This window comes from Octopus bimaculoides, chromosome 1, assembly GCF_046866305.1.
Source record: "Octopus bimaculoides isolate indiv1 chromosome 1, ASM4686630v1, whole genome shotgun sequence".
Classification (NCBI taxonomy): domain Eukaryota; kingdom Metazoa; phylum Mollusca; class Cephalopoda; order Octopoda; family Octopodidae; genus Octopus; species Octopus bimaculoides.
Genome location: NC_142928.1, coordinates 202719733 through 202746847, shown reverse-complemented (window position 1 = coordinate 202746847; position 27115 = coordinate 202719733). Strand labels below are relative to the sequence as shown.

At 39.9% G+C, this 27115-nt stretch overlaps 1 protein-coding gene across 2 annotated transcripts in view; it reads left to right on the top strand.

Moving 5' to 3' along the window:
- LOC149137958 (protein mono-ADP-ribosyltransferase PARP14-like) overlaps positions 1–27115 on the top strand; it is a 405174-nt gene that overhangs the window by 187623 nt on the left and 190436 nt on the right. The window contains exon 11 of one of the 2 annotated variants that reach the window (XM_089340037.1): positions 20676–20732. The exons of the other annotated variant lie outside the window; for it this stretch is intronic. Coding sequence (XP_089196163.1) covers positions 20676–20732 — 57 coding nt within the window. The remainder of the gene's footprint in view (positions 1–20675; positions 20733–27115) is intronic. 2 annotated transcript variants of the gene reach the window in all.

The window sequence follows — 27115 nt, the reverse complement described above, 5'->3', positions numbered from 1 at the left end:
CTTCTCAGGTTTGTATTTCTTCGTTTTTTTCAGAGGCATACAACTGGTTTCAATTGTCTTAACAGCTGCATAAATTAAATTTCATTAAATTCAGTGAGATCTGGGTTTAGTTCTTGTATAATTTCTTTTATTACATAGTTTCCAATTTTAATTTGTTTTCTATTTTGGATTGTATTTCAGGGTCTATGAAATGGTTCTCTATCAAGCATTTTAGTGTATCTTACAACCACAAGCTTATTCAGGATTTTCTGCTTCAGTTCTTCAGTAAATGTGCAGTCTTCAAATACTGTTCCTTTACCACTTTCCTTATCTTTCTCAGGTTCATTCCAATTTATTTCTCCAGATGTTTTCGTGTTCTGGTCAGTTGGCAGTCTTTTAATTGAGACTTGTGGTTAGTTACTCTCTTTGTCTGGTTCTTCATTTCTTTTCTGTCTTATATTTAAGTCATTTTCCACTTCATGCTTCATTGCGGTTATTTCACTATCTGCGAGTCTTTTATTTCTGAAGATATCTCTCCTAACATTTGCTAATTTGTTTTCCTCCAAATATAGTCTGCTGTCTTGATTTCATATTCTCCATATTTGATAAGAGTGTGTGGTGTCTTTCTCTTCAGATGTCTTGCCTAATGCATAGTAATAGGCATATATTACTTCTGTATACTCTTCTTGAGTCCATTCTTTCTGTGGTGCTGGACTTGGCGGGCTCACGTCAGGGCAGTTCCCATTCAAATGACCATCCAGGTTCATATTCAGAGAAGAGTTTGTGCCAGTGTGTCTTTATAAGATTGTTTGTTGTGATGTGTTATTTTTATGGGGCTATGCATTTAAATGCCTTTTTTATGTTTAGCATAGTTAAATGTATATAAGTTTTTTCCAGAAGGCTATTTAATTGAATAAAGTATTGTGTCTAAAGTTACTTCATCATCATCATCATCATCATCGTTTAACGTCCGCTTTCCATGCTAGCATGGGTTTACTTTATATTCTTAACAAACAAAACTATAAAAAGAAATTATCGATATTATAATCAATGTCTTAACTGTAGAAGAGGATATCGATAAGGTGTTGAATTGTTCGGTGAAAAATTGGCAAATACAATTTTTATGTGCAATATTCCTTACGGAAGATTTAAAAGGACAAGTTCCAAAATATTTATACATTTAAAATATCTTTTATTTTTTGCTAATAAAGAAATATTTATTTTATAATTTACATAACACAGTAAAGGCATGCAGGTAGACGGTTAATAAATAAATCCTATATTATTTGGCATTTAAATATGTCTAGTATTAAATCTACGAGAGTGTAGATTATTTAATTTACACTTGCTAGTTTGTTATCCTTAACTAATTGAAAGGAAGGATTTTAATATGACATAAATGCTTAAGTGACATTATGAAACATCAAAATAGATATTTCTCACTTATAGCATAAAGGTTGAAAATGAGTGATTGAGTGACAAAGTTTCGTGTGGCATCTTGAAGATCACTAAAAATCCCTTAACATTTTTGGTTTTTATATCCTTCTACCGAAGGTTCTTGGAGTTTCTAGAAGCATCTTAAACCTTAGTTTTTGAACAAAAATGGATAAAATTCAAGAGGTCTTTTTGTCTATATGTTAAACTGACCAATGATGACTCTAACATTATTTCATTGATCTAACTCATTTTGCGCCAATGGAATATTTTATTGTGCTAACAAACTAATCTGCCTGGATTTTTGAATAGATGTCTTTATTACAGTGTCACTACATACAGTTGGCTGCCAGAAATTTAGAAATTTCGATATATAACAATACATTTGCATTATATTTCTTCAAAGTCCTAATAAGTAGGAAGGTAGAAAAAAACACAAACCCCTTCAGGTAGATGGCCCTGCTCAATATGTAGAAAAGACGTCGGTAGAAACTCTATAAGATGCACCCAGTGCAAGCTTTGGACACATAAGAGGTGCAGCAATATCAAAGAAAGGTTAACTAAGAAGTTAGTTTTTGTATGTGACAGATGTTCAGGTGCAATAAACACTGTAAACAAACAGGAAACAACTTCTGTCTCATTCCAGGGAGAAAAACTAGAGGTAGTTGATAGCTTCCGCTATCTGGGTGACCAAGTTAGTAGTGGGGGTGGGTGCGCTGAAAGTGTAGCTGCTAGAATAAGAATAGCCTGGGCAAAGTTCAGAGAGCTCTTACCTCTGTTGGTAACAAAGGCCTCTCACTCAGAGTAAAAGGCAGACTGTATGACGCATGTGTATGAACAGCCATGCTACATGGCAGTGAAATGGGCCGTGACTGCTGAGGACATGCGTAAGCTTGGAAGGAATGAAGCCAGTATGCTCCGCTGGATGTGTAATGTCAGTGTGCATACCCGTCAGGGTGTAAGTATCTTGAGAGAAAAGCTGAACATAAGAAGCATCAGTTGTGGTGTGCAAGAGAGACGATTGCACTGGTATGGTCGTGTGGTGAGAATGGATGAGGATAGCTGTGTGAAAAAGTGCCACACCCTACCGGTTGAGGGAACCCATGGAAGAGGCAGGCCCAGGAAGACTTGGGATGAGGTGGTGAAGTACGACCTCCGAACATTAGGCCTCACTGAGGCAATGACTAGTGACCGAGACCTTTCAAAATATGCTGTGCGTGAGAAGACCCGGCAAGCCAAGTGAGACCAAAATCCAAGGCCTCTGCCAGGGGTGTAGCCAGCCCACTTATGCGTACCTTTCCTTCATTGGACACTAAACTCCGCTTGCGAAGACCTGTTGAGGCAACTGAAATCGAAATCGAACTAAATTTTTAGACTGGCACCCATGCCAACGTCTCTTTCATCGAACACTAAAATCGGCTTGCGAAGACCTGTTGGGGCAAACCAAAGCAAAATCGTGATGGCACCACCGTTCGAGCATGATTATTACCAGCATCGCCTTCCTGGCACTTGTTCCGCAGCGTCGCATTCCTGGCACTTGTGCCGGTGGCACATGAAAAGTCATTCGAGCGAAATCGTTGCCAGTGCCACTGGACTGGCTCCTGTGCAGGTGGCACGTAAAACACTATTTTGAGCGTGGCCATTGCCAGTTACGCCTGATTGGCCTTCGTGCCAGTGGCATGTAAAAGCACCCACTGCACTATCGGAGTGGTTGGTGTTAGGAAGGGCATCCAGCTGTAGAAACTCTGCCAAATCAGATTGGAGCCTGGTGTAGCCACCTGGTTTCACCAGTCCTGAGTCAAATCGTGCAACCCATGCTAGCATGGAAAGCGGACGTTAAACGATGATGATGATGATGATTTAGTCATCCATAGCCATCTTTTTTCTCTATCTGTCTTATCTTCAACATCCATATGAAATTGTCCATGTATTCTTTTCTTTATCCACCTATTTTCAGTTTCATTCGTTTTCAATTTCTTGTATAGTGCTTTATCTTTGCAATCTTTCATCCTACACAAGCCTGACCTTCTTACTTCTAATAATAGTGGTTCTGTGGCATATTTCACATACCATGCTTTGTTGTTTTCTTCTGCTCTAATGCTGTGTTCGCATCCAATAAGTCCTCTTCCCCCACTTTTTCTTGGTAGATACAATCTGTCTGTGTCGCTTTTTGGGCGGAGTGACCCATATCTAGTTAGCAACTTCCTTGACTTTCCGTCTAAGCTGTTTAGTTTGTCTACTGTCCATGAAAATGCCCCTGCTCCATATCTAAGGAGTGAAACCACCCAGGTGTTGATAGCTTCCATCTTATTCCTTCCATTTAATTTCGACTTTAGGCTCAGTCTCAGTCTGTGCAAGTACTCCACCTTAAATTTTTCTGTCATTTCTTTCTCCATCAATTCATCCATTTCGAAAATCCCCAAGTACTTATAGCTCGTCTATTCTATCTGCTTCATAACCTCCCCCAACGGTATTGATAGCCCATCCATACATTTGATTTTGTCTCTCTTCAATACTAACACACCACACTTTCTCAGTCTGAACTCCATTTTGATATCAGCACTGAAGGTATACACCATATCAACGAGGGAACTGACTTGGGCTTCATCTTTACCATAAAGTTTGAGGTCATCCATGAATATAACAAATGGTTGGCTTTTTGTTGGTGGCATTTGAATGAATACCCAGCTTTTGATTTCTTCAGAATCAGTGTTAGTGGTATCAAGCACAGTACAAAGATCATCAGGGATAGGCAGTCCCCTTGGAAGATACACCACCTAATTTCTATTGTCCCTAAACTTCTTCCATATGCTGTCAGGTCTGTCCTCCAATTTGCCATACTTTTTCCAAGCGATCGCTCAACATTCGATGCAATCCCAAACAGGTTCATACACTCCATAATCCAAGAATGTGGGATCATATCGTATACCTTACGATAGTTGATCCATGACATGGCTGAGTTACTTTTCCTCCTCTTGCAGTCTCTAAGTACATTTGTGTCTATCAGGAGTTGATCCTTGATACCTCTGCACTTAAACCCTTCTGCTCATGTGGCAGGACTCCATTTTTTTCCAGACGTTCGTACATTGACTCTGCGAGTATTCCAGTCAATAACTTCTACATAAGTGGCAAACAGGGTATCAGCCTGTAATTGTCAACTACATTGCCTTTTTCGATGTTTTTCAAGCACAGCACTGTCCTACCCAATGTCAACCACTCTGGTGTTACTTGGTTGGCATTTAACAAGGTGATGAGTTGTGCAGCTATTCGTGCATGACATTCACCACATCTTTTGATCCAGTAACCTTGAACTCCATCTGGTCCCGGGGTCTTCCAGTTGCTCATTTTTCTGCTGATTTCCTTCACTTCCCTAACTGAAATGACTAGTTCTGCCTGTTTTGGACAGACTACTGTTTGTTTCAGTTCTTGCAACCATTCAGCATCCTTCTTGTGTTCCTTGTCTTTGCTCCAGATGTCACTCCAAAACCTTTGACTTTCATTGTTATCTGGTATCAACTCTTCATCTGTACACCCTCCATTTATTTCTTTATAGAATCTCTTCTGATCTACTCTGAATAACCTATTCTGGTGGTAACCCTTCATTCCTTGGTCGTATCTTACCATCTTTGCTTTCTTTCCAACGTGGCACTGTTTCAGTTCCTCCATTACCACTTTCAGGCCCTTTCTTTCAATATTATACTTCCTGTTCAGTGCCTTGTATTGTTGTTTGCCTTTAAGCTCCCCTTTCTCTTTTCGATCCAACACAGAGATTTCCTTCGAGAGCATGTCTAACCCTGCCTGTCTTCTTCTTTTCCACCATGGATCTTTTCTTTGTCACTCCCATTATGTTTCTTTTTCTTGACACCAACACCCACGTTTTCTGCTACAACAATACGTGTTGCTTTGATCGAATTATTTGTTTCTCCGATGTTGTTTGTTCTGATGTATTTCAGAATTTCATTCACATTTTTCGTTTCTTGGTTCAATTTCCATTGGTCAACCTTTTTAAGGTTGCAAATAATGTCGCTATCGTTCTCCTGTAGTCTTACCTTTATTCTGTCATAGATTGCCTTTTTCCCATCTCTCATGTCACCATTAGTTTTATTGTCTTCCTCCAGACCATCTACAGGGGTTGGACAAAATAATGGAAACACCTTAAATTTTCAAACAAATTTATTTTAATGGATAGGACCACCTTTGGCAGTAATTACGGCTTGAATTCTACGAGGTATGGACTCATACAAAGTTTGAATTGTTTCCAAAGGAATTTTTGTCCATTCTTCAGCTCAAACAGTCTCCAGTTCTTGTAGTGATGATGGTGGAGGATATCGACTCCTTACTTGTTTTTCTAAAATGCATCATAAATGTTCAACAATATTGAGATCTGGGGACTGTGGTGGCCAGATAAGATGTTCAACTTCACTAGAATGTTCCTCGTGCCATTCAGTAACAACTTTAGTTGAATGAATTGGTGCATTATCATCCTGAGAGATTGCATTTCCCTCTGGAAACGGTTCCACAACCAGAGGAGGAATTTGATCAGATAAAATGCTTAAATAGTCTTGACTATTAATTCTGCCATGAAGAGAAACCACTGGGCCAGCGAATTTCCAAGATATAGCCCCTAAACACACATGCGCGCGCACACACACACACACACACACACACACACTCACACACACACACACACACACACACACACACACACACAGATCATCACTGATCCTCCTCCATGTTTAACAGTTGGAAGAAGGCAATCTGGGTCAAATGCTTCTTTTGGCTGTCTCCACATGTATACTTGGACAGTGGTCGGAAACAAGGTAAAGACTCGTCTGAGAGAATAACCTTCTTCCATTGCTCTAGAGACCAATTTTGTAGGTTTTTATTCCACTCTAAACGCTTTGCAACATTTGTTCTTTAAAGTAGTGCTGATTGCAGCCCTCTCATGAAATCCAGCTTTGTGCAACTCCCGGCGAACGGTTTTTGTGGAAACTGGGTTCTCGAGGTGGTCATTAATCTCTGCAATAATTTTGGGAGCTGTACTTTTGTGATCCTTTCTAACAATTCACATAAACATCCAATGCTCCCTATCTGAAAGTTTTGGTTTTATTCCAGAGTTTTGTTTCGATGAGGAGGTTTTTCCCTCTTTCTCAAAGGCTGTCATTACCTTTGAGACAGTACTTCTTAATGCACCAAACATTTCGGCTGTTTTTGTTACAGTAGTAATAGTGGTTCTGTGGCATATTTCACATACCATGCTTTGTTGTTTTCTTCTGCTCTAATGCTGTGTTCGCATCCAATAAGTCCTCTTCCCCCACTTTTTCTTGGTAGATACAATCTGTCTGTGTCGCTTTTTGGGCGGAGTGACCCATATCTAGTTAGCAACTTCCTTGACTTTCCGTCTAAGCTGTTTAGTTTGTCTACTGTCCATGAAAATGCCCCTGCTCCATATCTAAGGAGTGAAACCACCCAGGTGTTGATAGCTTCGATCTTATTCCTTCCATTTAATTTCGACTTTAGGCTCAGTCTCAGTCTGTGCAAGTACTCCACCTTAAATTTTTCTGTCATTTCTTTCTCCATCAATTCATCCATTTCGAAAATCCCCAAGTACTTATAGCTCGTCTATTCTATCTGCTTCATAACCTCCCCCAACGGTATTGATAGCCCATCCATACATTTGATTTTGTCTCTCTTCAATACTAACACACCACACTTTCTCAGTCTGAACTCCATTTTGATATCAGCACTGAAGGTATACACCATATCAACGAGGGAACTGACTTGGGCTTCATCTTTACCATAAAGTTTGAGGTCATCCATGAATATAACAAATGGTTGACTTTTTGTTGGTGGCATTTGAATGAATACCCAGCTTTTGATTTCTTCAGAATCAGTGTTAGTGGTATCAAGCACAGTACAAAGATCATCAGGGATAGGCAGTCCCCTTGGAAGATACACCACCTAATTTCTATTGTCCCTAAACTTCTTCCATATGCTGTCAGGTCTGTCCTCCAATTTGCCATACTTTTTCCAAGCGATCGCTCAACATTCGATGCAATCCCAAACAGGTTCATACACTCCATAATCCAAGAATGTGGGATCATATCGTATACCTTACGATAGTTGATCCATGACATGGCTGAGTTACTTTTCCTCCTCTTGCAGTCTCTAAGTACATTTGTGTCTATCAGGAGTTGATCCTTGATACCTCTGCACTTAAACCCTTCTGCTCATGTGGCAGGACTCCATTTTTTTCCAGACGTTCGTACATTGACTCTGCGAGTATTCCAGTCAATAACTTCTACATAAGTGGCAAACAGGGTATCAGCCTGTAATTGTCAACTACATTGCCTTTTTCGATGTTTTTCAAGCACAGCACTGTCCTACCCAATGTCAACCACTCTGGTGTTACTTGGTTGGCATTTAACAAGGTGATGAGTTGTGCAGCTATTCGTGCATGACATTCACCACATCTTTTGATCCAGTAACCTTGAACTCCATCTGGTCCCGGGGTCTTCCAGTTGCTCATTTTTCTGCTGATTTCCTTCACTTCCCTAACTGAAATGACTAGTTCTGCCTGTTTTGGACAGACTACTGTTTGTTTCAGTTCTTGCAACCATTCAGCATCCTTCTTGTGTTCCTTGTCTTTGCTCCAGATGTCACTCCAAAACCTTTGACTTTCATTGTTATCTGGTATCAACTCTTCATCTGTACACCCTCCATTTATTTCTTTATAGAATCTCTTCTGATCTACTCTGAATAACCTATTCTGGTGGTAACCCTTCATTCCTTGGTCGTATCTTACCATCTTTGCTTTCTTTCCAACGTGGCACTGTTTCAGTTCCTCCATTACCACTTTCAGGCCCTTTCTTTCAATATTATACTTCCTGTTCAGTGCCTTGTATTGTTGTTTGCCTTTAAGCTCCCCTTTCTCTTTTCGATCCAACACAGAGATTTCCTTCGAGAGCATGTCTAACCCTGCCTGTCTTCTTCTTTTCCACCATGGATCTTTTCTTTGTCACTCCCATTATGTTTCTTTTTCTTGACACCAACACCCACGTTTTCTGCTACAACAATACGTGTTGCTTTGATCGAATTATTTGTTTCTCCGATGTTGTTTGTTCTGATGTATTTCAGAATTTCATTCACATTTTTCGTTTCTTGGTTCAATTTCCATTGGTCAACCTTTTTAAGGTTGCAAATAATGTCGCTATCGTTCTCCTGTAGTCTTACCTTTATTCTGTCATAGATTGCCTTTTTCCCATCTCTCATGTCACCATTAGTTTTATTGTCTTCCTCCAGACCATCTACAGGGGTTGGACAAAATAATGGAAACACCTTAAATTTTCAAACAAATTTATTTTAATGGATAGGACCACCTTTGGCAGTAATTACGGCTTGAATTCTACGAGGTATGGACTCATACAAAGTTTGAATTGTTTCCAAAGGAATTTTTGTCCATTCTTCAGCTCAAACAGTCTCCAGTTCTTGTAGTGATGATGGTGGAGGATATCGACTCCTTACTTGTTTTTCTAAAATGCATCATAAATGTTCAACAATATTGAGATCTGGGGACTGTGGTGGCCAGATAAGATGTTCAACTTCACTAGAATGTTCCTCGTGCCATTCAGTAACAACTTTAGTTGAATGAATTGGTGCATTATCATCCTGAGAGATTGCATTTCCCTCTGGAAACGGTTCCACAACCAGAGGAGGAATTTGATCAGATAAAATGCTTAAATAGTCTTGACTATTAATTCTGCCATGAAGAGAAACCACTGGGCCAGCGAATTTCCAAGATATAGCCCCTAAACACACATGCGCGCACACACACACACACACACACACACACACACTCACACACACACACACACACACACACACACACACACACACACACACACAGATCATCACTGATCCTCCTCCATGTTTAACAGTTGGAAGAAGGCAATCTGGGTCAAATGCTTCTTTTGGCTGTCTCCACATGTATACTTGGACAGTGGTCGGAAACAAGGTAAAGACTCGTCTGAGAGAATAACCTTCTTCCATTGCTCTAGAGACCAATTTTGTAGGTTTTTATTCCACTCTAAACGCTTTGCAACATTTGTTCTTTAAAGTAGTGCTGATTGCAGCCCTCTCATGAAATCCAGCTTTGTGCAACTCCCGGCGAACGGTTTTTGTGGAAACTGGGTTCTCGAGGTGGTCATTAATCTCTGCAATAATTTTGGGAGCTGTACTTTTGTGATCCTTTCTAACAATTCACATAAACATCCAATGCTCCCTATCTGAAAGTTTTGGTTTTATTCCAGAGTTTTGTTTCGATGAGGAGGTTTTTCCCTCTTTCTCAAAGGCTGTCATTACCTTTGAGACAGTACTTCTTAATGCACCAAACATTTCGGCTGTTTTTGTTACAGTAGTAATAGTGGTTCTGTGGCATATTTCACATACCATGCTTTGTTGTTTTCTTCTGCTCTAATGCTGTGTTCGCATCCAATAAGTCCTCTTCCCCCACTTTTTCTTGGTAGATACAATCTGTCTGTGTCGCTTTTTGGGCGGAGTGACCCATATCTAGTTAGCAACTTCCTTGACTTTCCGTCTAAGCTGTTTAGTTTGTCTACTGTCCATGAAAATGCCCCTGCTCCATATCTAAGGAGTGAAACCACCCAGGTGTTGATAGCTTCCATCTTATTCCTTCCATTTAATTTCGACTTTAGGCTCAGTCTCAGTCTGTGCAAGTACTCCACCTTAAATTTTTCTGTCATTTCTTTCTCCATCAATTCATCCATTTCGAAAATCCCCAAGTACTTATAGCTCGTCTATTCTATCTGCTTCATAACCTCCCCCAACGGTATTGATAGCCCATCCATACATTTGATTTTGTCTCTCTTCAATACTAACACACCACACTTTCTCAGTCTGAACTCCATTTTGATATCAGCACTGAAGGTATACACCATATCAACGAGGGAACTGACTTGGGCTTCATCTTTACCATAAAGTTTGAGGTCATCCATGAATATAACAAATGGTTGACTTTTTGTTGGTGGCATTTGAATGAATACCCAGCTTTTGATTTCTTCAGAATCAGTGTTAGTGGTATCAAGCACAGTACAAAGATCATCAGGGATAGGCAGTCCCCTTGGAAGATACACCACCTAATTTCTATTGTCCCTAAACTTCTTCCATATGCTGTCAGGTCTGTCCTCCAATTTGCCATACTTTTTCCAAGCGATCGCTCAACATTCGATGCAATCCCAAACAGGTTCATACACTCCATAATCCAAGAATGTGGGATCATATCGTATACCTTACGATAGTTGATCCATGACATGGCTGAGTTACTTTTCCTCCTCTTGCAGTCTCTAAGTACATTTGTGTCTATCAGGAGTTGATCTTTGATACCTCTGCACTTAAACCCTTCTGCTCATGTGGCAGGACTCCATTTTTTTCCAGATGTTCGTACATTGACTCTGCGAGTATTCCAGTCAATAACTTCTACATAAGTGGCAAACAGGGTATCAGCCTGTAATTGTCAACTACATTGCCTTTTTCGATGTTTTTCAAGCACAGCACTGTCCTACCCATTGTCAACCACTCTGGTATTACTTGATTGGCATTTAACAAGGTGTTGAGTTGTGCAGCTATTCGTGCATGACATTCACCACATCTTTTGATCCAGTAACCTTGAACTCCATCTGGTCCCGGGGTCTTCCAGTTGCTCATTTTTCTGCTGATTTCCTTCACTTCCCTAACTGAAATGACTAGTTCTGCCTGTTTTGGACAGACTACTGTTTGTTTCAGTTCTTGCAACCATTCAGCATCCTTTTTCCTATACCTCTCATATTGATTTTTCCATCATTTGTGACTGTAAAGTCAATTATCTGACACTTTTTATTCTCTTTATCTACCACAACTAAACCAAGCCTTCTAGCTTCCATTACTCTGTTAGTCTGAATGTTAAGTCCCACAACATCTTATATTTCTTACTTTCTAGTACTTTACTAGGTTCATGTTCATACCATTTAGCAGTATGGTCAAATCCTAGCTTTCTACAGAACTCCCAGTGGATGATTATTCTCCCTAGATTGTCATGTCTTTTCTTGTATTCTTTCTGTGCCAGTATGCTACATTCACTTACATTCTGCAACCATAACCATATCTCACTACTACTATTTGCTGAAACTATCTTTGGGAATCGACCATGCAACACCTTCCTCTGCCTCTCAGAAGACATGGGATGAGGTAGTGAAGCATGATATTTGAATGTTGAGCCTCACAGAGGCAATGACGAAAGACCAAGACCTCTGGAGATATGCTGTGACTGAGAAAACTCGGCAAGGAAAGTGAGATCACAGCCGTAGCCTACACCAGTGTCGCATAACCAGCCCACTCAAAAAGTACCATTGGATTGTCGGGCGACATGCCATACTTGAGGAGACCTATTGAGTCAAGTACATCAAAATCAAATTAAACCATGATCAAATGGAAATCCCATGCTGGTGGCATGCAGTAAACACCATCCATGAGTGGGTTGTTGCCAGTGCTGCCTCACTGGCTCCCTGTGCTGGTAGTACATAAAAAGCACCATCCAAACATGGTCGATGCCAGCCCCCTCACCCCGACTGGCTCCTGTGCTGGTGACATGTAAATAGCACCACCTGAACGTGGCTGATGCCAGTGTCACCTAACTGGCTCCCATGCCAGTGGCATGTAAAAAGCACCCACTACACACTCAGAGTGGCTGGCGTTAGGAAGGGGATCCAACTGTAGAAACCTTGTCAGATCAGATTGGGGCCTGGTGCAGCATCGCTGGCTTACCAGTCTCCAGTCAAACCATCCAACCCATGCCAGCATGGAAAGCAGATGTTGAATGATAATGATGATGATGTGTCTATATCTCTAGCCAACTCCAAGTAATCTTTCACTGATATTAACCTCCTTCTCACCTTCCTTTCTAGGTAGGTATAATCTTGCTTCTCCTGCCCTTGGGTGGAGTCCTCCATTCATATTGAATTCCTTCCTAGTTCTTCTGTCTAGCTTTGCTAATTCAGTTTTTGTCCAATCTACAAAAGCTGCTGAGTATCTAAGTAATGATATACTGCCCAAGTATTCACAGCCTTCACTAGATTCGGACCATTTAGCTTTGACTTCATTAATTTCTTCACCCGTCTGATGCACTCCTTCTCAATTTTCCTTTTCATTTCTATAGTTAGTTCCTTCTCAGATCCCAATACTCCAAGATACTTATAACTCTTTCCTCCTTGCAGTGATTTTAATGTCTGCCCATTTGGTAATTGGATGCCTTCGCTGTTTTCCTGTCCCCTTCTCATCACTAATATTGCACCCTTATCTATGCCAAATTCTATGTTTATATTTTTGCTGAAGAATCTTACAGCCTGTATAAAGGAAACTATCTCTTTCTCACTCTTACTAAAAAAACTTCAGATCATTCTATTATTATTGCTTGGCAAGCTGGCAAAATCGTTAGCACGCCGGCCGAAATGCTTAGTGTCATTTTGTTCGACTTCATGTTCTGAGTTCAAGGTCCACTTTACTTTTTATCCTTTCAGGGTCGATATAATAAGTACCAGTTGAGTTCTGGGGTCAACGTAATCAACTTACCCACTCCCATGAAATTGCCGGACTTGTGCCTTTAATAGAAAGGGTTATTATTATTATTGAGTCTCTCTCTGTTCTATTTGTGGTTATTCTTTACTTGAAAGCAGGCAACAACAAATCACCAAAGGTTTCAAGTAGTGCCTTCTCCTGTGACTCAAAGAGACAATAATCTCCTTAGAATGTAAGCTGTACCCAACAATGCTGTCTTCTGGATCACCTCAAGCCTGACATGAGCTCCAATATTCTTAATATGTTTTTCAAAGCCCTTAGAAACTGCTCCAAATTCTCCATTTACCACCGGTATCACCACTACTTTCCTCATGCCCCATAACTTTCCTATCTTGTCCCGCTGTGGCTGGTATTAATCTTTTCTCTTTCCTTACATTTCACCCTCGAATCACTTGATATTGCAAAATCTCTTATTTTTATTATTCTTTTTTTTTTTCATCTTTATGGATGATCACGATATCTTGATGTCCCCCCTCTATGACTTGGTTGCACTGCATGCTATTTTGTGGTGTTCATTCTCCATTACTCCCTCTGGCTTGTGTTCATACCATTGTTCGGCTCTCTTGAGGTTTGCTTTACTGCTCAGCAACCAGTGGACATATCGGGCCACATTGTCGTGTCCCCTTTTATATTGTGCAAGATTACAGCAGTCACTAACAATATGGCTTATACTTTCTCCCTTCTCAGAGCATATCCTACACTGTGGCAAGTCAATGCTTTTGTCAATGTGATATTTGGAATAGTTTGTTCTGAGAGCTTGTTCTTGATCGCTGAACTCTAATGTCTCAGTGAGACCTTTTAGGTCTATTTTTTGCAGCCATTGCCAGGTTCTATTCCAATCAATCTAATCTTAATTCTTCAAGAATTGATTGTGTATGTTCTTATCCTGCCATATTTTCTTCATCTGCTCTCTCTGGTCTTTCTTTAATCGTGTTGGATCTACGGCATCATTCACTTTTAAAGTTCCCTTCATTTCACTGCTTCAATCATTTCTTCTTTACTCCCATCGACATACCAAGCCAGGCTAGTCTCCTCTTCCCTTATACAACCTTCGCAACACACCAATCCACGTTCTCCCTCTCTCCTCTTTACATACAATCTTGACACATCACTTTTAGGGTGTAGTTCCTTGTTCATTGTCATCATCGTCGTCCTCGTCTTCTTCTTCTTCTTCTTCTTCTTCTTCTTCTTCTTCTTCTCCCCCTCCTCCTCCTCCTCCACCTCCTCATCCTCCTCCTTCTTGGACATGTTGGACAACATGCAGGGGGCTTCCATGGCGTACATGGAGGCTATGGTTTTGATTCCTGCAATGAGGAGGGAACTGGGCTGTTGGAGTTCTGCGGTGCAAATGATCTTATGGTTTGCAATACCAACTTCAGGAACCTAGTCACCTACTGTTCTGGCAGACACACTAGCCAAGTTGACTATATCCTCGACAGTAAAAGGAAAATATGGCTGCATATAAATGCCAAAACCTTCCCAGGCAAAGAATGTACCCCTCAACATAAACTAGTAGTTAATGACTTCGGGATCAAGGCAAAATGGGTGCCAAGAAGTAGACCGGCCTGGAGGAGAAGGGTCTGGAAGCTTAAAGATCCTGTGAATGGACAGAGATTTAGAGACCTATTACTCGAAGCCTTCAACGAAATAGAAGGGGATACAGCATCACATAATGTGGAAGACAACTGGAGGTTTCTATGGGACAACATGCTGAGGGCCACTGACCAGATCTGTGGATGGTGCAAAGTCCCCTCCCGACCCAAAGTAACGTGGTGGTGGAACAATGTTGTTGACAGGGTTATTAGACAAAAGAAACAGGCTTGGAAGGACTGGAAGAACGGTGGTAGCAGGGAATTGTATCAGACTGCCAGAAGGGAAGCTAGGAGACAGGTTTACTTAGCCAGAGGGGAAGCAGATAAGAAAATAAATTGCCAATGTTCTGCACTGTGAGGACCAAAGACTTGAAGTGTTTCGTGTTGCAAGACAGTGTGTGAGAGAGAATCGTGATGTCGTAGGAGAGAAATGTGTCAAAGTTCAGAGAGCTCCTACCTCTGCTGATGACAGGGCCTCTCACTCAAAGTAAAAGGCAGACTGTATGACACTTGTGCACGAACAACCATGCTCCATGGCAGTGAAACATGGGTCGTGACTGCTGAGGACATGTGTAAACTTGCAAGAAATGAAGCCAGTATGCTCCAATGGATGTGTAATGTCAGTGTGCATACTCGACAGAGTGTAAGTACAAGAGAGGCGACTGCGCTGGTATGGTCATGTGGTACAAATGGATGAGGATAGCTGTGTGAAAAAGTGTCACACCCAAGCGGTTGAGGGAACCCATGGAAGAGGCAAGCCCAGGAAGACCTGAGATGAGGTGGTGAAGCACAACCTTCAAATATTAGGCCTTACCGAGGCAATGACTATTGACTGAGTCCTTTGGAAATATACTGTGTGTGAGAAAACCCTGCAAGCCAAGTGAGGCCATAATCCAGGCCTCTGCCAGGGGTGTAGCCAGCCCACTTAGGCATACCTTTCTTTCACTGGACACCAAACTCTGCTTGTGAAGACCGGCTGAGGCAAGTGAAATTGAAATCAAATTCGATGACAGCACTGTATGACTGACATGCGTGCTAGTGGAGCGCTAAGAGCATCATCCAAGCATGATTATTGCCAGGGCTACTGACCAGCCCCTATGTCAGTGGCATGTAAAAAGCACCATTCGAGCGTGATCGTTACCAGTGTCGCATTACTGGCACTTGTGCCGGTGGTACATGGAAAACAACATTCGAGCAAGGGCATTGCCAGTGTCGCTGGACTGACTCCTGTGCAGGTGACATGTAAAAACACCATATGTGTGTGGCTGTTGCCAGTACCGCCTGACTGGCCCTTGTGCCAGTGGAACGTAAAAGCACCCACTACACTCTCAGAACAGTTGGCGTTAGGAAGGGCATCCAGCTGTAGAAACTTTGCCAAATCAGATTGGGGCCTGGAGCAGCCATCTGACTCACCAGTCCCCGGTCAAACCGTCCAACCCATGGCAGCATGGAAAGTGGACGTTAAATGAGGATGATGATGATGTTGATTATTATTATTTTACTTTTAATCTGCATGTTTGTTACAGTCACTTGCTGAGACACACCCAGCATCCTGGGGCAAGTGAAAGATAAGAGATGTTACAGTATGACTGAAAACTTGGGGAGGGTAAATGGCAGGAGCAGCAGCAAGCTATCTTCATCTAATACAACACAGACATTTAAATTGACAGGATTTTTCTAAGGCTGAGGGTTGTACTTGACAACGCAATCGTTTGGATTTCTTTGAGATATGGTTCTCCTGGGATCTTATCTAGATGTTTCTGACATTCCTTTTTTATCATATCTAGGGCACCTACAATAACAGGAACAGTTTTCGTTTTAAGATGCCACATCTTTTGTATTTCAATTCCCAGGTCCTTATATTGACATAATTTGTCAAATTCGTTTATAGATATATTTTTATCAGTGAGAACACTTACATCTATTAGTCTACAAGTATTTTTTTTTACCTGTCTTTAATAATTATGTCCAGTTGATTAGCTTGAATCGTTCTGTCAGTGATGACTGGGAAATCCCAGAGGATACTGACATCTTTACCTTCAACGACTGGCTCAGGATGATGTTCATACCAGTAAGCAGGATTGCTGCTGATTAGGTAGTGTTTACATATTTTCCAATGTAAATACTCTGGCAATTTTTACACTCGTCTGGTGTCAGCACAGGACATCCCAAGATGAGATTGTCAATTGTTTCATCAAATGTGTCACAGAATCTGCATTTAGGGTCTGAACTGTTTTGAAGAACATTAGCCTGTTAGATTTTTGTGAGCAAACTTTGGTCTTGTGCTGCCAGTATAAAACCTTCAGTCTCTGCTTTCAGTCTTTACATTATTATTATTATTCCTTTGTAACACAGTGTAGATAAAAATGCACTGGAGTCTTTAGTCAGTTGTCAAGTCACAACAAGGACCTCAGATAGATAATACTTTCCTTAAGATGTTGGCTGTGCCCAATAAGACTGCTCTTTGCAAGACATCAATCTTGCACAGTATTTCCAGTTGCCTTAAGAAGTCTTGAAGTTTCAATAGGATTGATCCCACCGCTCCGATCACCACTGGTATCCCTTTTACATTACCCTCTCGCATTCCATACAGTCTTGCCATTTCCACTTTCAATTCGGAGTACTTGGTGATTTTTTTCGACCTCTTTGCTCAGAACATTCATGTCATTTGGTATGGCTACATCAATGATCTGACAGTATTTGTCTCTCTTATTCAATATGACGATATCCAGTTGATGGTGTTCAATTGCACGATAGTTTCTGAAAATCATAGTCCCAGAATATCATAACTTTTCCATCTTCCTGCATAATTTTACTTGGTCCATGCCCATACCAGTTCTCTGTTACTTTATATTGTTTACGGTATAAGAGCCAATGAAAATACACACACACTTTATTGTATTCTTTTTGTGCAAGGCTTTCACATCCAATTACCAAGTGGGTCTCATTTTCCATACTCTTTCCACAGAGCCTGCATTATTATTATTTTTATTATTATTATTATCATCATCATTATTATTATTATTATTATTATTATTATTATTATTATTATTATTATTATTATTATTATTATTATTATTATTATTTATCCATTGACCATATTTATGTTGTCGGTATCCCCTAAGATGAACACCATTTTCATCTACAGGGTTGCTCAGGTAGTAATACTCCATGACCACAGCATTGATTTGTTTGTTCCATCTACGCCGTGTGTGCTAGTCCCTTGCTGGATAATGACACGCCTGAGTTGGACCAGTATCTCTGAGCCTTCTGGGTGTAACACTGTCACCATCAAGAGCTTCAGTTTCATTCCCACCGTTATTCACAATATTTTGTATTGTTTCTCTTGTCACTCATATGAGTCAGCAATTATCAGGCTACGCAATTGCCAATGTGTCTATTGTGACACCATCACTAAATGTATCATCAATGAGATCATACGGAGATTCCAACCACTTCCATTCATTATTTTTTTTATTATCACAACTGATATTATTATTATTTTCATTTTTTTGCTACTATTTGTCAGTGTTAATATTTCCTCTGATCCGACATGAGTTTTGGCTAAATTATTATTATTATCATTATTACCATCATTATTATTATACCCACTTATTATTAAAAGGTATTATTGAATGTTGTTTAGTCTCAACTTTTGTCTTGTACTTGAGATGATCAGAAATACGTGAATGTTTAAGGGAATAGCGGGAGCAAGAGAGACAGCTTGGTGAAGAGATGAAATTCCACAGGTCTGCAAATAAATTCGGCAGATGGTGAGGAAATCAGCAATGGGCATTCCTGTGTGGATGAGGAGATAAAAGCAGCTTCACACTCTTGGGGTCAGCAGAGGTCAAATGTGTTTACTACTACTAGCGATCACCGAGAACGCTGACCTGGGCCTTGAAAAAAGACTAGTTCACCTTGTTTTATTTTTAAGTACTGAGAGAAAAAGTAATTATACACACGCACGCACGCACGCACACACACACACTGATGTTCACCTCATAGAACTTCTGAATTTATTTTTTTGAAATTTTTCTTTTCCTTTTATAAGTTTTGCTGTGGTTTACAGTTTGTGTAATTGTACAGTTTGTATATATTAGCAGGTGCTTACCTTACTCTTTTACTTGTTTCAGTCATTTGACTGTGGCCATGCTACAGCACTGTCTTTAGTCAAGCAATTCAACCTCAGGACTTATTCTATCAGCCTCTTTTGCCGAACTGCTAAGTTACGGGGACATGAACACACATGCATTGGTTGCCAAGCGATGTTGGGGGAACAAACACAGACACACATACATATACACACACATACATATACACACACACACATACATATATATACATATATACAACAAGTTTCTTTCAGTTTCTGTCTACCAAATCCACTCACAAGACCTTGGTCGGCTCGAGGTTATAGTAGAAGACACTTACCCAAGGTGCCACGCTCTGGAACTGGACCTGGAACCATGTGGTTTATAAGCAAACTACTTACCACACAGCCACTCCTACTCATTTATCGTGCATTTAATTGTATTGTTACAGTGAAATGCATGTTTACATATTCGGGTAGTCAGGGAAAAATGGAAGATAAAATTTTCACACAAAATTGTCGATATTAAAGTTTCTAAATTTTTAAGAGATATTTGTTCGTATGTCTGAATAGAGAAAACTGTAGTTTTCTTTCGAATACTCAGGCAAAAGGAAAGGATAGGTATTCACAAAAGTTGTAGATATTAAAGTTTTTAAAGCTGATCATTTGTGTGTTTGAAAACTGTAGATATTTAAGTTTCTTATTTTGAGAGAAATTTAAAATACTCACAGGAAATTGAAGATATTCCAGTCTTTGAGAGTTATTTTTCAGTTGTCTTTCTGACTTGTATTAGTGTGTTTCTGTGTCTTCAGCTGCTGACTGGTCAGAGAAGCAAAGAACATGTCCAGCCTCTGTCAAGTCTGGCACTCTTCTTCTTCTTCTTCTTCTTCTTCTTCTTCTTATTATTATTATTATTATTATTATTATTATTATTATTATTATTATTATTGATTCTCATCGGCACACAGAGCTTTACACGAGAACGTCATTGCACTTCCCCGCCAATAATCCTCAGTAAATCTGTAAAGCAGAACATTCACTGACCCCCATTGCCTGACTGATAAAGGGCTGTAAGCATCTAACGACATTCTAGGTGCAAGGCACCCAGTCTCTGGGGTTTTTTCTCACCCATGACTGCAGCTCTATCAGGGAGAAGAGTGGCAGAATGGATAATTTCCAGATGTGCTGTCAGATGGACTTTTCCCAGGTGCACACCCTCGTTCAGTGTCCAGGCATTGCTGACTTGTGAGGTTATGTTGAACAGTTACTGTCACATGTGAGGCAGATCTGTCTGCGAACCGAGTCTGTAGTGATGATTTCCCTGCTGTCCTCTCCTTCAATCGGGCAGGCAAGGCAGTTTTCTTTTGCCTGGTGGCTGTGGTGGAAGTGTTTGCGTGTTGGACAAAGCTGAAGGGCATGAGGACAGATACATTCCTCTTTGGTAGAGCTCTCATTGACTTCTTCAAAAGGATATTCAGAGTGGAGATGGAAGTGCTGTCCTCGGGTGAGTTTATCAAAAGATGGGTGGAAGTTTCAAAAATGACAAGAGTGGATGCTACCTCTCTAAGTGTAGACCTGTGAGTCGGAGAGAAAGAATTGGAGAGGGCACCTGCCCATAGGGTTTCAGGGAAATCTCAGACAGTGGGGTTCCTCAATTATTCCTAGAGGCGTTCCTGTATCAAGGGGGCCACATCTCTCATCATCCTCCCTCCCACCTTTTTTCCATTGTACCTCTGTATGCTATGCATATGTCTCCTCTTTCCCAGTGTATACTGTGTAAACCTCTTTCTTTTTTCCATTTATCATTTCATTATGACATGTAAACCACCACACTTTGTGTCTGTCTTTGTACTGTCTCACTTAACTTTGGCCTTTCTGGGAAAATAAATGAAATCATCATCATCATCATCATTATTATTATGTTCTACCTTTCCTTTCTGTTATATAAGCTATACACGAGTTTGGATTATGGTTGAGTTATTTGTGGCCTTTTGGAAAGAAAACAGGTAAGGTACCATGCAACTGTAAAACTGATATTATTATCATTATTATTATTGTTGCTGTTGTTATTGTTATTGTTGTCGTTGTTACTATTATCATTATTATTATTATTATTATTATTATTATTATTTTATGTTTGACTTTTGTTTTGCATTTGTACAAGTTGGATCCAAGTCTCACCTGGAGACCTCAAGAGACAACAAGTTAGAAGTTCATGTAGGTGTTAGAAGTTTTAGGTGTTAGAAGTGTTATTATTATTATTATTTCTTCGTAACACAGTGTAGGTAAACTGCACCGGAGTCTTAAGTCATCTGTCAAGTCACAACAAGGACCTCAGAGAGATAATACTTTCCTTAAGATGCACGCTGCCCAATAAGGCTGCTTTTTGCAAGACATCAATCTTGCATGGGATTTCCTGTTGTCTTAAAAAGTTTTAAAGTTTCAATGGGATTGAGCCAAATGCTCTGATCACCACTGGTATCACTTTTACATTACCCTCTTCCATTCCATACAGTCTTGCCATTTCCACTTTCAATTCGGAGAACTTGGTGATTTTTTCAACCTCTTTACTCACAACATTCATGTCATTTGGTACGGCTACATCAATGATCTGACAGTATTTGTCTCTCTTATTCAATATGACTATTATTATCATTCATACATGCACAACAGATTAGACTGTTGAAAAGAAAAATTCCTAACATCGGGCTACAACAAGTGACCTTAGATGCCATGAACCCTCCTAAGTATCCTATCTGTCCCTAATAACACTGTTTTCTGCAGCTGTACTAAACAGGGTTTTATGCCTTTTTTCTCTACACATTTGTTCAAATCTTTAGGGATAGTTCCCAATGCACCTATAACTACTGGGATACATTTTACCCACACTCTCTATAGTCTCTGTAATTCAATAGCTAGATCCTTGTCCTTAGCTGTTTTCTCTATACTTCTCATATTGATTTTTTCACTGTTTAGGACTATTAGGTCAATTATTTGGCTTTTGTATCCTTGTTCGCAGATACATTATTTTAGCAAAGCAGGAGTAAAACAATGTACTCACAGAGGTAACTTTCGACTCCCAGCATACAAAACTCCAAATGCCTTCTGTTGTCAATGAAGTACATTGCTATTTTGTAAGAGTCCAATGAGTCTACTTTCAATTTCACAGCTGTGTTACTGTCTGTCACCACATCTCCTCTTTTGAGATTGACTTCTGTTGGGAAAATATTTTTTCCATATCACAACTTCCATTTCGAGATTTACTTTCCTCAAAAGCGTAATATTTTATTCGTTTTGGAACACTGCCTCCAACAATTCTGTATGTTTTCTTTTTCTTGTACTGGTATGCTTTAGTTCAATGATTTCTTGCAGAATCGGCACATCAAAAATCTCTTGGAGAACTTCCATGGGTACTTCTTTCCTTGTAACCCTTTCTTCAGCAAACCTTTTTTCAGCTGATTCATGTATTTTTTATGTTGTTTCCATTTAGAACCTTACATCATGTACATAATTTCACAGATCCCTTTTATTATTTCACCATCTTCTCAATCTTCTTTTCCATTTCGGTACACTCTGAAAAACATCTGATTACCAGTTTTTAAATACTTGGTCGTATTTTTAGTGTTTTCCCTAGTTTTTATTTTTCTTCTGGGTAATAATTTCTCAAGAACTGACCTAACTTTTCTTACAAACATCAGTTTAGCAGGCGACATGCTTGAAGGGGTATTTGTGTTTGGCGTTACATAGTAAACTCTCAGGAATTGAAAGAAATCTATAAATGAGGTAGTGGATGATGTAGCATTGTAATGCTACATCATCCACTACCTCATTTATAGATTTCCTTAGCACCCTTTTAATATGTCCACAAAACGTTCAGCTTGTCTGTTTAATCATGGGTGATACATAGGAGTAGTAATATGTTCAATTGAGAACACTTTGAAAAAATTCGTAAATTCATTTGCCATAAACTGTGTACCATATCTTACTAAAAGTTCATGTGGAAAATCCACTGTTACTGTGGAGGTTGGTTTTTCTACATTTACACATTTTTGGTCATTTTGTAAAACTATCTGACCGGGACCTTTGGAAATGTGCTGTGCGTGAGAAGACCCGGCAAGCCAAGTGAGACCGAAATCCAAGGCCTCTGCCAGGGGTGTAGCCAGCCCACTCATGCGTACCTTTCCTACATTGGACACTAAACTCCGCTTGCAAAGACTTGTTGAGGCAAGTGAAATCGAACTAAATTCGACGACTGGCACCCATGCCAACATCGTCTCCTTCATTGGACATGAAACTCAACTTGTGAAGACTTATTGGGGCAAGCGAATAGTGAACTCGGGATAGCACCTGTGCCCAGCGTCGCCTTTCTGGCACTTGTGCCCGTGACATGTGAAAGGATTTTCGAGCGAGATCGTTGCCAGTGCCCCTGGACTGGCTCTTGTGCGGGTGGCACATAAAATACACCATTTTGAGCGTGGCCATTGCCAGTACCGCCTGACTGGCCTTCGTAGGATTTTCAAGCGAGATCGTTGCCAGTGCCCCTGGACTGGCTCCTGTGTGGGTGGCACATAAAATACACCATTTTGAGCGTGGCCGTTGCCAGTACCGCCTGACTGGCCTTCGTGCGAGTGACACGTAAAAGCACCCACTACACTCTCTGAGTGGTTGGCGTTAGGAAGGGCATCCAGCTGTAGAAACTCTGCCAAATCAGATTGGAGGCTGGCGTTGCCATCCGGTTTCACCAGTCCTCAGTCAAATCGTCCAACCCATGCCAGTATGGAAAACGGACGTTAAACGATGATGATGATGATGATGATGATGATGATGATGATGATGATGATGATGATGATATCTACCACTATTAGATAATATGATCCTTTTAGTGCTCCTGTGAAGTCTATGTAGTCTAGACCATGGAATATTGGTTTTGAACCAAGGTTGAAATTTTGTAGGTGGTGATTTTTGCTGCAAGAGCTCAACCTCTGTGGATACCAACCTCTCTATATCTAAATTCATTTTCAGCTAGTAAATATAACTCCTCATAAGTGACTTCATCCTAGAAATTCTTGGATGTCCAGTGTGGAATTCCTTTAACATTTGATTGTAGTGAGACAGGCATTACTACTCTCGGTGCACACATAAGTACATTATCACGTATTGAACATGAACTTGAAACTTTGTTACGTCCAACCACATGCATTTTTTCATTTGTTTCTTCTGATCTTGTTATTTCTTTTATTTTCATGATAAAGTCATCTGTTTCTGCTTAATCTTTATTTCCTCCAGTGTGACAGGCAATTCACATACAACATTGCACAAATCTATTTTTTATTTCATGATCATCTCTTAATGCCCCTAGCACTGTTTTCTAGTGGTTCACTGTATTTTGGTATTATCCTTGACAAACCATCTGCATGTCCAATTTTTTAAATAGTAAATACTCCATCTTGAAATTATGATTCAGTAGGATCATTCCCCAGCATTGCAATCTGTTGGCTGTATGTGTGGGAATACCCTTTTTTGATTCACAGATCGACAACAATGGACGGTGGTCTGACTGCAAACGAAATTTTCTTCCATGTATAAATTTATGGAATTTCTTTACTGCAAATATGATAGCTAATGCTTCCTTCTCTATCTGACAGTAACTTTTCTCATCTGGCAATAAGGAACACGAAGCATGGGCTATGGCATTCAGGCTACCATCTTCATTTTTGTGTAAAATCACAGCTCCAATACCACTTTTACTAGCGTCTGATACCACTACTATTTCTAACTTCAAGTTAAAACATGTGATAATAACAATTCTGACATTAGGATGTTTTTAATTTCTTCAAAAGCTTTTTGGCACATGTCTGGCCAGTTCCACTTAATGCCTTTTTTAACAAGTTATTCAGGGTTGCTCTTAAATTTTCCGTATGTATACCTGGTAGTAATTTGCGATCCTCCAAAATGCTTGTAACATTGTAATGTTTGTCAGGAGAGACATATTTTTTATTGCACTCACCCTTAAAGGATCTGGTTTACATACATTTTCATCGATAATCTGTCCTAGATATTTTATTCTTAGCATAAAAAATTCACAATTTTCCTCACTGAACTTAAAACTTTAATCTTTTATTTTGGGGATGAGCATGTCATCACGCTAAGCTATAGTGAAATATGAATCTGCAAGCATAGTGTCCATAACTTGCGGAAAATGCCTGGTGCTACCTTTATGCCAAAAAGAAGTCGATTAAATTTATATAATCTTTTATGGGTATTTATTGTTAATAATTTTGAACATTCCTCATCAACTTTTACCTGCAAATATGCTTCAGATAGGTCCAACGTTGAAAAAAATTTTTTTCCATTCAGCATCACAAAAAATTTCTTCCAGGCTTGGCAACAGGTAATTATATGGCATCAAACATTCCTTTAACCTATTGAAAAATCACCACATACTCGGATTTTGTTCTTTTTTTTCTTGACATAAACTGTTGGTGATGCCATTGAATGTAATAAATCTTTTCAATAACCCCAAGTTTTTCAAGTCCATGTAATTCTTTGTTGACTTGTTTCAATGCTGTGAAGGGTACAATTCGTTTTGGTTTAAATACTGAGATATGTTTTCGTTTACATCAAACTTAGCCTTTGTTTTGGTGCAAACACCTAATTTGTCAGAAAAAAAAACTTTGGGAAAAATCCTTTTTAATCATTTCTTATAATTCGTCTGACACTTTATTTGTACTGGCAGAAAGAACCATTCACATTTTACAGAAAAAAATTATGGAGAGGTCCTATAATTTAAATAATTCCATCCAGTCTGTTCAAAATAAATTTTTCGTATTATTCAGCACAAAAACTTTGGCTTTTAAGGTTTTTCCATGAAAGGTATCATCACTTATCATTTCACCCTTAAAAACAAGCAATTTTCGAAGTTTCTTTCAATCTAGGTTTCCTGATTTTCCTCCACAAAACTGTGTTAATTATCATGATATCTCTGCTTGTATCCAGTTGTAACATGATGTTCACATTATTCATTTTTAAGGACACAAATTTTCATTTCTGAGCTTCGCTGCAGGCTACCTCAAAGACGAATGACAATGATCTCATCTTTGTGACTAGGGATTTCAACAGGCATGCTGGATGGCATCCTGGTATCTTCCATGGTGTTCATGGGGGTGGGGGCCATGGTATTGGTTCCTGAAATGAAAAGGGAACAAGGCTCCTGGAGTTATGTGATGCAAATAACCTTTTGATCTGCATCACCAATTTCAGGAAGCCAGCCAGCCACCTGATAACCCATCAGTCAGGTGACTCTGCTAGCCAGATTGGTTTCATCCTCACCAGACAGCCGGATGCATGTTTGCTCTTAAATACAAAGACCTTCCCTGGTGAAGAATGTACCCCTCAACATAGACTAGTTGTTAGTGACTTTAGGCTCAAGGCCAGAAGGATGCCAAAATGCAGACCAATCTGGAAAAGAAGGATTTGGAAGCTAAAGAATCCTTAACATGGTCAGAGATTTAGGGATATCCTTACTGAAAAATTTGATGAGAGGGAGGAGGAGGAGCTGCAGTCCTGAGACATAGAAGGCAGCTGGGAATTCCTGCAGGATAGATTGCTGAGTGCCACAGACTAAATCTGTGGCTGGTGCAAGTCTTTTCCAGATTAGGATAATGTGGTGATGGAACAATACTGTAGATAGGGCTATTGGAGCAAAGAAACAGGTCTGGAAGTGTGAGGTAGCAGGGAACTGTATCAGATAGCTTGGAGACAGGTATATCTAGCCAAGGGAGAAGCAGAAAAGAAGACATTTGCCTATGTTCAGCATCATGAGGACCAAAGAACTGAAGTATTTTGGATTGCAAGAAAATGTGTGAGACAAAACTGTGATGTCACAGGAAAGAAATGCACCTGCATGGATGATGGTGCACTTGCATTTAATGATTCTGAAAAGAAAGAGGCTTGGAAATGCCATTATAAAAGACTGCTGAATGTGGAGAATGAATGGGAGGAGGAGAGTTTAGCAAATGTTGACCCAACTGAGGGACCAGCTATACAAATCAACATGATAGATAAAGCAATTAAGGATATGAAGGTAGGGAAAGCATCCCAGCCCTTCAGGAATCACTGCTGAAATGCTTAAAATATCAGATAGTATTTGGTTATGGTCTTGTCACCCATATTGCAAATCAGGTGGTTCATGATGGAGTCATACCCAATGACTGATGGAGCAGCACCATAGTCAACTGTTACAAAGGTAAAGGTGATGCCTTAGATAGAAATAACTACACAGGTATCAAATTGTTGGATCAGGTGATGAAAGTTGTGGAGAGACTTGGCACACCTAATCAGAGAGAGAAAGTTAGCCTAGATGAGATGCAGTTTGGCTTTGTGCAAGGTA